The following is a 13,475-nucleotide window of genomic DNA, read 5'->3' as shown; positions in this document are numbered from 1 at the left end:
TAGTCGGCAGTAAGGTGTGGACTTTTGAGTCCAAACAAGTATGTATTTTGTCAGCCATCAGTGAATGAAATATGCTGACATAACACCCCCTAGGGGTAATTTATAATCTTACAAATTATAATTCTTGACAGCCCGTTGTGAGATGGTTTCGACAGCTTCTAGACCTCGTCTGCAGGGGCGGCTGTGCAGGCGATGAGTTGTCTTTAAGTTAAGTTTTCACTGTTTAAGCTTAGCTGGTAATGCCATTTCTCAACATATGCTGCTTCTGGTCAAAGCTTTGTAGGCCTATGCTGGTTCTGGTCAATGTTATGTAGGGCTATGCTGGTTCTGGTAAATGTTATTTAGGCCTATTCTGGTTCTGGTCAATGTTATGTAGGCTTATGCTGGTTCTGGTCAATGTTATGTAGACCTATGCTGGTTCTGGCCAATGTTATATAGGCCTATGCTGGTTCTGGTCAATGTTATGTAGGCCTATGCTGCTTCTGGTCAATGTTATGTAGGCCTATGCTTGTTCTGGTCAATGTTATGTAGGTCTATGCTGGTTCTGGTCAATGTTATGTAGGCCTATGATGGTTCTGGTCAATGTTATGAAGGCCTATGCTGGTTCTGGTCAATGTTATGTAGGCCTATGCTGGTTCTTGTCAATGTTATGTAGGCCTATGCTGATTCTGGTCAATGATATGTAGGCCTATGCTGGTTTTGGTCAATGTTATGTAGGCCTATGTTGGTTCTGGTCAATGTTATGTAGGCCTATGCTGGTTCTAGTCAATGTTATGCAGGCCTATGCTGGTTCTGGACAATGTTATATAGGCCTATGCTGGTTCTGGTCAATGTTATGTAGGCCTATGCTGGTTCTGGTCAATGTTTTGTAGGCCTGTGCTGGTTCTGGTCAATGTTATGAAGGCCTATGCTGGTTCTGGTCAATGTTTTGTAGGCCTATGCTGGTTCTGGTCAATGTTATGTAGGCCTATGCTGGTTCTGGTCAATGTTATGTAGGTCTATGCTGGTTCTGGTCAATGTTATGTAGGCCTATGCTGGTTCTGGTTGCCGTGGCATAAATTGACAAAACCTTTTTTGATTGGCCTAAAACGCTGCTGTATCCTGGTGAACAATAATGTACATTACCTACACAATAGAATACAATAGAAAATAGATACAAATTCAGTGTAGTGTGATTCTTCATTTACAAAGTTTTCCCTCATAGACGACTTGTTCCATTTAGCCATTTCGGGCATTTGATCTAAAACCCAGAAAATTATTAAATATTAAACTGAATTTAAAATATTTAACGTTTTTACATTGCTACGATGCGCTACAAATCCATGAATTACCTTCGTTAAGATCAGTCAGTTGTTTTCCAGTGAATAACTGAATGAATCCTACCGCCTCTCAGAACAAGTCTTACGTACACTTTGAATACATTCTTGTAGTGAATTATTACAACCCAGGATTCCAAATGGCCTGTTATCCCGGGTGTAATGGAAGCAAAATAAACACAGCAGAAAAAGTTTAGACTTATATTATCCTTCACCAATTTAGAACAGCAATATGTACACTATGTACAGTGATAAGTATAGTCCACTCCACGGTAAGCAAGGCAGAAATAGAAGCCACAAGATAGCAGACCATGCTTCAACCAGCTCTAGAATGGGAATGACAAGGGCAGACAGGAGAGCGGTACCCACATAACCTCTGCGATTGCCAAAACCATCTTCTAATTGGCTAGAACCTAGTCACTAGTTGAACGACGGGGCCCCATCATCAACTCTTAGCAACCTGGTTCGCTTGTTGGGGGAGATAGCCTGTAAATGAGGGTGTGTACATGCACCGAATAAAGGTTACGTACTCTTTGCATGCCACACGCCCACCCCGAGAAGGCTCAGGATTAGGCTGCCACCTCCCAGTGGTAACCGTGCCGCCATGGCACAAAATAATGGGACCGCCTTTCCTCTCCACCATCCAACTTTTAGATAGAGCTCAGCTTTTCTCGAGACCAAAAGCCAAACCCTAAACTCAAAGTGACACAGCAATCAGTCAGGCTAGCACAGGTCCAAGATACAGGCGGACGGTAGCCCGCATCCCTTCACTTAAAAAAAACCCCACACCAGGGGATAAAAAAAAAGAGCGTGAAAAGGGGTTACCACAAATAATATAACATCCTAACCTAAATAAATAAAAATATTAGACTAGATAAAGAGTCTGCCAACATATTTTCTTTGCCGGCAATATATTTAATTCTGTGGTAGTAGGTTGGTAGATAGCAACCACCCAGGAAGGTACTACCGTCCTGTGGTAGGATGTTTGTAGACAGCAACCACCCAGGGATGTACTTCCGTCCTGTCGTAGTAGGTTGGCAGATAGCCACCACCCAGGGAGGTACTACCATTCTGTGGTAGTAGGTTGGTAGATAGCAACCACCCAGGGAGGTACTACCGTCCTGCTGTAGGATGTTGGTAGACAGCAACCACCCAGGGAGGTATTTCCGTCCTGTGGTAGTAGGTTGGTAGATAGCAACCACCCAGGGAGGTACTACCGTCCTGTGGTAGGATGTTGGTAGACAGCAACCACCCAGGGAGGTACCTCCGTCCTGTGGTAATAGGTTGGTAGATAGCAACCACCCAGGGAGGTACTACCGTCCTGTTGTAGGATGTTGGTAGATAGCAACCACCCAGGGAGGTACTACCGTCCTGTGGTAGTAGGTTGGTAGACAGCAACCACCCAGGGAGGTACTACCGTTATGTGGTAGTAGGTTGGTAGATAGCAACTACCCAGGGATGTACTACCGTCCTGTGGTAGGATGTTTGTAGACAGCAACCACCAAGGGAGGTACTACCGTCCTGTGGTAGGATATTGGTAGACAGCTACCACCTAGGGAAGTACTACCGTCCTGTGTTAGGATGTTGGTAGAGAGCAACCACCCAGGGAGGTAATACCGTCCTGTGGTAGTAGGTTGGAAGACAGCTACCACCCAGGGGAGGTACTACCGTCCTGTGGTAGTAGGTTGGTAGATAGCAACCACCCAGGGAGGTACCACCGTCCTGTTGTAGGATGTTGGTAGATTGCAACCACCCAGGGAGGTACTACCGTTCTGTGGTAGGATGTTTGTAGACAGCAACCACCAAGGGAGTTACTACCGTCCTGTGGTAGGATTTTGGTAGACAGCAACCACCCAGGGAGGTACTGCCGTCCTGTGGTAGGATGTTGGTAGAGAGCAACCACTCAGGGAGGTACTACCGTCCTGTCGTAGTAGGTTGGAAGACAGCAACCACCCAGGGGAGGTACTACCGTCCTGTGGTAGTAGGTTGGTAGATAGCTACCACCCAGGGAGGTACTACCGTCCTGTGGTAGGATGTTGGTAGACAGCAACCACCCAGGGAGGTACTACCGTCCTGTGGTAAGTGGTGGTAGTGAGCAACCACCCAGGGAGGTACTACCGTCCTGTGGTAGTAGGTTAGTAGACAACTACCACCCATGCAGGTACTACCGTCCTGTGGTAGGATGTTGGTAGACAGCTACCACCCAGGGAGGTACTACCGTCCTGTGGTAGGATGTTGGTAGAGAGCAACCACCCAGGGAGGTATTACCGTCCTGTGGTAGTAGGTTGGTAGACAGCTACCACCCTGGAAGGTACTACCGTCCTGTGGTAGGATGTTGGTAAATAGCAACCACCCAGGGAGGTACTACCGTCCTGTGGTAGGATGTTGGTAGACAGCTACCGCCCAGGGAGTTACTACCGTCCTGTGGTAGTAGGTTGGTAGACAGCTTCCACCCAGGGAGGTACGACCGTCCTTTGGTATTAGGTTGGTAGACAGCAACCACCCAGGGAGGTACTACCGTCTTGTGGTACGATGTTGGTAGATAGCAACCACCCAGAGAGGTACTACCGTCCTATGGTAGTAGGTTGGTAGACAGCAACCACCCAGGGAGGTACTACCGTCCTCTGTTAGGATGTTGGTAGATAGCAACCACCCAGGGAGGAACTACCGCCCTGTGGTAGGATGTTGGTAGACAGCAACTACTCAGGGAGGTACTACCGTCCTATGGTAGTAGGTTGGTAGACAGCAAGCACTCTGGGAGGTACTTCCGACCAGTGGTAGGATGTTGGTAGACAGCAAACACCCAGCGAGGCACTACCGTCCTGTGGAAGGATGTTGGTAGATAGCAACCACCCAGGGAGGTACTACGGTCCTATGGTAGTAGATTGGTAGACAGCAACCACCCAGGAAGGTACTACGGTCCTATGGTAGTAGGATGGTAGATAGCAACCACCCAGGGAGGTACTACGGTCCTATGGTAGTAGGTTGGTAGACAGCAACCACCCAGGAAGGTACTACGGTCCTATGGTAGTAGGTTGGTAAATAGCAACCACCCAGGGAGGAACTACGGTCGTATGGTAGTAGGTTGGTAGACAGCAACCACCCAGGCACGTACTATGGTCGTTTTTTAGTAGGTTCGTAGACAGCAACCACCCAGGGAGGTACTACGGTCCTATGGTAGTAGGTTGGTAGATAGCAACCACCCAGGAAGGTACTACGGTCCTATGGTAGTAGGTTGGTAGATAGTAACCACCCAAGGAGGTACTACGGTCCTATGGTAGTAGGTTGGTAGACAGCAACCACCCAGGAAGGTACTACGGTCCTATGGTAGTAGGTTGGTAGATAGCAACCACCCAGTGAGGTACTACGGTCCTATGGTAGTAGGTTGGTAGCTAGCAACCACCCAGGGAGGTACTACGGTCCTATGGTAGTAGGTTGGTTGACAGCAACCACCCAGGGAGGTACTACCGTCCTGTGGTAGGATGTTGGTAGATAGCAACCACCCAGGGAGGAACTATCGCCCTGTGGTAGGATGTTGGTAGACAGCAACTCCTCAGGGAGGTACTACCGTCCTATGGTAGTAGGTTGGTAGACAGCAACCACTCAGGGAGGTATTTCCGACCTGTGGTAGGATGTTGGTAGACACCAACCACCCAGGGAGGCACTACTGTCCTGTGGTAGGATGTTGGTAGATAGCAACCACCCAGGGAGGTACTACGGTCCTATGGTAGTAGGTTGGTAGACAGCAACCACCCAGTAAGGTACTACGGTCCTATGGTAGTAGGATGGTAGATAGCAACCACCCAGGGAGGTACTACGGTCCTGTGGTAGTAGATTGGTAGACAGCAACCACCCTGGAAGGTACTACGGTCCTATGGTAGTAGGTTGGTAAATAGCAACCACCCAGGGAGGTACTACGGTCCTATGGTAGTAGGTTGGTAGACAGCAACCACCCAGGGAGGTACTATGGTCGTTTGGTAGTAGGTTGGTAGACAGCTACCACCCAGGGGGGTACTACGGTCCTATGGATGTAGGTTGGTAGATAGCAACCACCCAGGAAGATACTACGGTCCTATGGTAGTAGGTTGGTAGATAGCAACCACCCAGGGAGGTACTACGGTCCTATGGTAGTAGGTTGGTGTACAGGAACCTCCCAGGAAGGTACTACGGTCCTATGGTAGTAGGTTGGTAGACAGCAACCACCCAGGAAGGTACTACGGTCCTGTGGTAGTAGGTTGGTAGATAGCAACCAAGCAGGGAGGTACTACGGTCCTATGGTAGTAGGTTGGTAGACACCAACCACCCAGGGAGGTACTACGGTCCTATGGTAGTAGGTTGGTAGACAGCAACAACCCACGGAGGTACTACGATCCTATGGTAGTAGGTTGGTAAACAGCAACCACCCAGGGAGGTACTACGGTCCTATGGTAGTAGGTTGGTAGACAGCAACCACGCAGGGAGGTACTACGGTCCTATGGTAGTAGGTTGGTAGATAGCAACCTCCTAGGGAAGTACTACGGTCGTATGGTAGTAGGTTGGTAGACAACAACCACCCAGGGAGGTACTACGGTCCTATGGTAGTAGGTTGGTAGACACCAATTACCCAGGAAGGTACTACGGTCGTATGGTAGTAGGTTGGTAGATAGCAACTACCCAGGGAGGTACTACGGTCCTATGGTAGTAGGTTGGTGGACAGCAACCACCCAGGGAGGTAGTACGGTCCTATGGTAGTAGGTTGGAAGACAGCAACCACCCAGGGAGTTACTACGGTCCTATGGTAGTAGGTTGGTGGACAGCAACCACCCAGGGAGGTACTTCGGTCCTATGGTAGTAGGTTGGTGGACAGCAACCCCCCAGGGAGGTACTACGGTCCTATGGTAGTAGGTTTGTACATAGCAACCACCTAGGGATGTACTACGGTCCTATGGTAGTAGGTTGGTAGACAGCAACCAACCAGGGAGGTACTAGGCTCCTGTGGTAGTAGGTTGGTAGACAGCAACCAACCAGGGAGGTTCTACCGTCCTGTGGTAGTAGGTTGGTAGACAGCCACCACCCAGGGAGGTACTACCGTCCTGTGGTAGTAGGTTGGTAGACAGCAACCACCCAGGGAGGTACTACCGTCCTGTGGTAGTAGGTTGGTAGACAGCAACCACCCAGGGAGGTACTACCGTCCTGTGGTAGTAGGTTGGTAGACAGCAACCACCCAGGGAGGTACTACCGTCGTGTGGTAGTAGGTTGGTAGACAGCAACCACCCAGGGAGGTACTACCGTCCTGTGGTAGTAGGTTGATAGACAACAACCACCCAGGGAGGTACTATGGTCCTATGGTAGTAGGTTGGTAGACAGCAACCACCCAGGGAGGTACTACGGTCCTGTGGTAGTAGATTGGTAGACAGCAACCACCCTGGAAGGTACTACGGTCCTATGGTAGTAGGTTGGTAAATAGCAACCACCCATGGAGGTACTACGGTCCTATGGTAGTAGGTTGGTAGACAGCAACCACCCAGGGAGGTACTATGGTCGTTTGGTAGTAGGTTGGTAGACAGCTACCACCCAGGGGGGTACTACGGTCCTATGGATGTAGGTTGGTAGATAGCAACCACCCAGGAAGATACTACGGTCCTATGGTAGTAGGTTGGTAGATAGCAACCACCCAGGGAGGTACTACGGTCCTATGGTAGTAGGTTGGTGTACAGGAACCTCCCAGGAAGGTACTACGGTCCTATGGTAGTAGGTTGGTAGACAGCAACCACCCAGGAAGGTACTACGGTCCTGTGGTAGTAGGTTGGTAGATAGCAACCAAGCAGGGAGGTACTACGGTCCTATGGTAGTAGGTTGGTAGACACCAACCACCCAGGGAGGTACTACGGTCCTATGGTAGTAGGTTGGTAGACAGCAACCACCCACGGAGGTACTACGATCCTATGGTAGTAGGTTGGTAAACAGCAACCACCCAGGGAGGTACTACGGTCCTATGGTAGTAGGTTGGTAGACAGCAACCACGCAGGGAGGTACTACGGTCCTATGGTAGTAGGTTGGTAGATAGCAACCTCCTAGGGAAGTACTACGGTCGTATGGTAGTAGGTTGGTAGACAACAACCACCCAGGGAGGTACTACGGTCCTATGGTAGTAGGTTGGTAGACAGCAATTTCCCAGGAAGGTACTACAGTCGTATGGTAGTAGGTTGGTAGATAGCAACTACCCAGGGAGGTACTACGGTCCTATGGTAGTAGGTTGGTGGACAGCAACCACCCAGGGAGGTAGTACGGTCCTATGGTAGTAGGTTGGAAGACAGCAACCACCCAGGGAGTTACTACGGTCCTATGGTAGTAGGTTGGTGGACAGCAACCACCCAGGGAGGTACTTCGGTCCTATGGTAGTAGGTTGGTGGACAGCAACCCCCCAGGGAGGTACTACGGTCCTATGGTAGTAGGTTGATAGACAACAACCATGCAGGGAGGTACTACGGTCCTATGGTAGTAGGTTTGTACATAGCAACCACCTAGGGATGTACTACGGTCCTATGGTAGTAGGTTGGTAGACAGCAACCAACCAGGGAGGTACTAGGCTCCTGTGGTAGTAGGTTGGTAGACAGCAACCAACCAGGGAGGTTCTACCGTCCTGTGGTAGTAGGTTGGTAGACAGCCACCACCCAGGGAGGTACTACCGTCCTGTGGTAGTAGGTTGGTAGACAGCAACCACCCAGGGAGGTACTACCGTCCTGTGGTAGTAGGTTGGTAGACAGCAACCACCCAGGGAGGTACTACCGTCCTGTGGTAGTAGGTTGGTAGACAGCAACCACCCAGGGAGGTACTACCGTCGTGTGGTAGTAGGTTGGTAGACAGCAACCACCCAGGGAGGTACTACCGTCCTGTGGTAGTAGGTTGATAGACAACAACCACCCAGGGAGGTACTATGGTCCTATTGTAGTAGGTTGGTAGACAGCAACCACCCAGGGAGGTACTACCTTCCTGCCAAGTGAGTGTAAAACAAAAGACTGTGATTGTTTTACATGATGGTAGGATTGCTGGTGTCTTTTGTCTGTCTCATAAACATGCAAGATTACAGGTACGTCTTGCTACTTCTACTTACACTTAGGTCACACTACACATACATGTACAATTTTATGTATGCACACTTATCTGTGTTTTCTTTGATTTTATCTTAATAGTCCTTGTTCTTATTGCTTTCCATATCATATCCTTTTGCTGTATAGCCTACTAAAAAGAAAATGAAGAAAACCGTTAAAGAGGGAAGTCTGAATGTGCGTGGATGTTGCGTGAATGATAAGAAAGAGATGATTGTGGATGTTAAGAATGAGAAGATACTGGATGTTCTGGCTTTAAGTGAAACAAAGCTGAAGGGAGTGAGAGAGCTTCTGTGGAGAGAAATAAATGAGATTTGGTCAGGGGTTTCTAGTATAGTTAGAGCTAAGGAAGGAGTAGCAATAATGTTGAAGGATAAGTTATGGCAGGAAAAGAGGGAATATAAATGTATTAATTCAAGTATTATTGGGAGTAAAATAAGGGTTGGATGTGAAAAGTGGGTTATAGTAAGTGTTTATGCACCTGGAGAAGTGAGAAGTGTAGAGTAGAGAGAGCGAGAGCGAGAGAGAGAGAGAGAGAGAGAGAGAGAGAGAGAGAGAGAGAGAGAGAGAGAGAGAGAGAGAGAGAGAGAGAGAGAGAGACAGACAGACAGACAGACAGACAGACAGACAGAGACAGAGACAGAGAGATTTGGGGAAATGTTGAGTGAATGCATGGGGAGTTTTGAACCATGTGAGAGTACTTTACCCAATGCTAAATTGGGTAAAAATGTTGTAGAGGGAGTAATAGTTAAACTTCTGATGCCAGGGGTAAATGTGTAGAAAGAGGTTTGGTAATAAGTAATACATATTTTATGAAAAAGAGGATAAATATGTATATGAGGTATAATATAGCACGTAATGAAAGTAGTTTGTTAGATTATATATTGGTGGATAAATGGTTGATGGGTAGGCTCCAGGATGTACACGTTTATAGAGGGGCAACTGATATATCGAGATTATCGTTTTACTGCCTGTTTCTTGTTACATATTGATTATGTACCCATATATTTTTTGTACCTGAGTTTTAAATAAAATATAAAAAAAAAAAACTGATATATCGGACCATTATTTAGTTGTAGCTACAATTAGAGTAAGAGGTAGATGGGACAAGAGGAAAATGGCAACAACAAGTAAGAGGGAGGTGAAAGTGTATAAACTAAGCTAGGATGAAGTTCGGGTGAGATATAAGTAACTATTGGCAAAAAGGCGGACTGGTGCAAGTATGAGTAGTGGGGGGGGGGGTTGAAGAGGGTTGGAATAGTTTTTAAAATGCAGTATTAGAATGTGGGGCAGAAGTTTGTGGTTATAGGAGGGTGGGTGCAAGAGGAAAGAGGAGTGATTGGTGGAATGATGAAGTATTGTACATTTATCTAACATATATTTAGTTGGATTAAGATAAATTAAATTGCCCTTGTTAAAATAAGGTAAGGGGGCGTTGACCCCTGGAACTCTCTTCAGATAAAACTCCAGGTTCAAAATTATTAATTTTTACATTAAACTAAATGAAAAAAATATATCTTTAAAAGTGTATAAGAGAAATTTTTAGAAAGGACTTAATTTTAAACGAGTTCTCGCTAATTGACCACTTTTACCTATTCGGCACTAAAGATATGTTGTTCAGTTTCAGAAGTATCATGTACTCTCAGTAATTCCCAGCAAGTGAGACTCGACTGGACTCTGGAGGGACAAGGCTGTTCCGTCTCCCAGTATTTCTTAAAGTGGACAACAACCGTAATTTGGGCTGAGAAAGAGAGTAAGTGATCTTTGTTGCTGTGGGGGCGGGGGGGGGAGAAGGGGGATCTTTCATTCACCGCTTTATAGCGTTTTTGAGTTTTATAGGAATTTTTGCAGTTTTGGTTAGCAATCTTCTTGCTGAGGTAAACTAATGCAATTTGCTCAACTTGCTAAAAATTATAGATTTTTATTTAAAAAAAAATACTAACCTTCAGAAGGTCGACCAAATATAGGTTAGTTCAGTTATTTAAGAAAAAAATATGTACCAGAACAAATAGCAAATAGATATCTATTTAATAGATAAGTTTATATTAGAGCAGCTGGGGTTGTTTTACCGTCGTGGATATTACCTTCACAGGTCGTGGATATTACCTTCACAGGTCGTGGATATTACCTTCACAGGTCGTGGATATTACCTTCACAGGTCGTTGATATTACCTTCACAGATCGTGAATATTACCTTCACAGGTCGTGGATATTACCTTCACAGGTCGTGGATATTACCTTCACAGGTCGTGGATATTACCTTCAGAGGTTGTGGATATTAACTTCACAGAACGTGGATATTACCCTCACAGGTCGTGGATATTACCTTCACAGATCGTGGATATTACCTTCACAGATCGTGGATATTACCTTCACATGTCGTGGATATTACCTTCACAGATCGTGGATATTACCTTCACAGGTCGTGGATATTACCTTCACAGATCGTGGATATTACCTTCACAGATCGTGGATATTACATTCACAGATCGTGGATATTACCTTCACAGGTCGTGGATATTACCCTCACAGGTCGTGGATATTACCTCCACAGGTCGTGGATATTACCTTCACAGGTCGTGGACATTACCTTCACAGGTCGTGGATATTACCTTCACAGGTCGTGGATATTACCTCCACAGGTCGTGGATATTACCTTCACAGGTCGTGGATATTACCTCCACAGGTCGTGGATATTACCTCTACAGGTCGTGGATATTACCTCTACAGGTCGTGGATATTACCTTCACAGGTCGTGGATATTACCTTCACAGGTCGTGGATATTGCCTCCACAGGTCGTTGATATTACCTTCACAGGTCGTTGATATTACCTTCACAGGTCGTGGATATTACCTTCACAGATCGTGGATATTACCTTCACAGATCGTGGATATTACCTTCACAGGTCGTGGATATTACCTCTAAAGGTCGTGGATATTACCTTCACAGACCGTGGATATTACCGTCACAGGTCGTGGATATTACCTTCACAGGTCGTGGATATTACCTTCACAGGTCGTGGACATTACCTTCACAGGTCGTGGATATTACCTTCACAGGTCGTGGATATTACCTTCACAGGTCGTGGATATTACCTCCACAGGTCGTGGATATTACCTTCACAGGTCGTGGATATTACCTTCACAGGTCGTGGATATTATTTTCACAGGTATTGGATATTACCTTCACAGGTCGTGGATATTACCTCCACAGGTCGTGGATATTACCTCTAAAGGTCGTGGATATTACCTTCACAGGTCGTGGATATTATTTTCACAGGTATTGGATATTACCTTCACAGATCGTGGATATTACCTTCACAGGTCGTGGATATTACCTCTAAAGGTCGTGGATATTACCTTCACAGACCGTGGATATTACCTTCACAGGTCGTGGATATTACCTCACAGGTCGTGGATATTACCTTCACAGGTCGTGGACATTACCTTCACAGGTCGTGGATATTACCTTCACAGGTCGTGGATATTACCTTCACAGGTCGTGGATATTACCTTCACAGGTCGTGGATATTACTTTCACAGGTCGTGGATATTACCTTCACAGGTCGTGGATATTACCTCCAAAGGTCGTGGATATTACCTTCACAGGTCGTGGATATTACCTTCACAGATCGTGGATATTACCTTCACAGGTCGTGGATATTACCTCCAAAGGTCGTGGATATTACCTTCACAGGTCGTGGATATTACCTTCACAGGTCGTGGATATTACCTTCACAGGTCGTGGATATTACCTTCACAGATCGTGGATTTTAACTTCACAGGTCGTGGATATTACCTTCACAGGTCCTGGATATTAACTCTAGAGGTCGTGGATATTATCTTCACAGACCGTGGATATTACCTTCACTGGTCGTGGATATTACCTTCACAGGTCATGGATATTACCTTCACAGGTCGTGGACATTACCTTCACAGGTCGTGGAAATTACCTTCACAGGTCGTGGATATTACCTTCACAGGTCGTGGATATTACCTCCACAGGTCGTGGATATTACCTTCACAGGTCATGGATATTACCTTCACAGATCGTGGATTTTAACTTCACAGGTCGTGGATATTACCTTCACAGGTCGTGGATATTACCTTCACAGGTCGTGGATATTACCTTCACAGATCGTGGATATTACCTTCACAGATCGTGCATATTACCTTCACAGGTCGTGGATATTACCTCTACAGGTCGTGGATATTACCATCACAGATCGTGGATATTACCTTCACAGGTCATGGATATTACCTTAACAGGTCGTGGATATTACCTTCACAGGTCGTGGATATTACGTTCACAGATCGTGGATATTACCTTCACAGGTCGTGGATATTTCCTTCACAGGTCGTGAATATTAACTTCACAGGTCGTGGATATTACCTTCACAGGTCGTGGATATTACCTTCACAGATCGTGGATATTACTTTCACAGGTCGTGGATATTACCTTCACAGATCGTGGATATTACCTTCACAGGTCGTGGATATTACCTTCACAGGTCGTGGATATTACCTTCACAGATCGTGGATATTACCTTCACAGGTCGTGGATATTACCTTCACAGATCGTGGATATTACCTTCACAATTCGTGGATATTACCTTCACAGGTCGTGGATATTACCTTCACAGGTCGTGGATATTACCTTCACAGATCGTGGATATTACCTTCACAGGTCGTGGATATTACCTCCACAGGTGATGGATATTACCTTCACAGGTCTTGGATATTACCTCCACAGGTCGTGGATATTACCTTCACAGGTCTTGGATATTACCTCCACAGTTCGTGGATATAACCTTCACAGGTCGTGGATATTACCTCCACAGGTCATGGATATTACCTTCACAGGTCTTGGATATTACCTCCACAGGTCGTGGATATTACCTTCACAGGTCGTTGATATTACCTCCACAGGTCCTGGATATTACCTTCACAGGTCGTGGATATTACCTTCACAGGTCGTGGATATTACCTTCACAGATCGCGGATATTACCTTCACAGGTCGTGGATATTACCTTCACAGATCGTGGATATTACCTTCACAGATCGTGGATA

The 13,475-nt window shown here is 46.4% G+C and overlaps 1 protein-coding gene across 1 annotated transcript in view; it reads left to right on the top strand.

The window, feature by feature from the left end:
• LOC128704840 (phosphatidylinositol phosphatase PTPRQ) overlaps positions 1-13,475 on the top strand; it is a 166,697-nt gene that overhangs the window by 122,889 nt on the left and 30,333 nt on the right. The window contains exon 12 of the mRNA XM_070104419.1: positions 10,026-10,157. Within this exon, the coding sequence (XP_069960520.1) occupies positions 10,026-10,157 (132 nt within the window). The remainder of the gene's footprint in view (positions 1-10,025; positions 10,158-13,475) is intronic.

The sequence above is a fragment of the Cherax quadricarinatus genome, chromosome 91 (assembly GCF_038502225.1).
Source record: "Cherax quadricarinatus isolate ZL_2023a chromosome 91, ASM3850222v1, whole genome shotgun sequence".
Taxonomy (NCBI): domain Eukaryota; kingdom Metazoa; phylum Arthropoda; class Malacostraca; order Decapoda; family Parastacidae; genus Cherax; species Cherax quadricarinatus.
The sequence above is the reverse complement of the archived record's forward strand: the minus strand, read 5'-3'. Positions and strand labels throughout refer to the sequence as shown.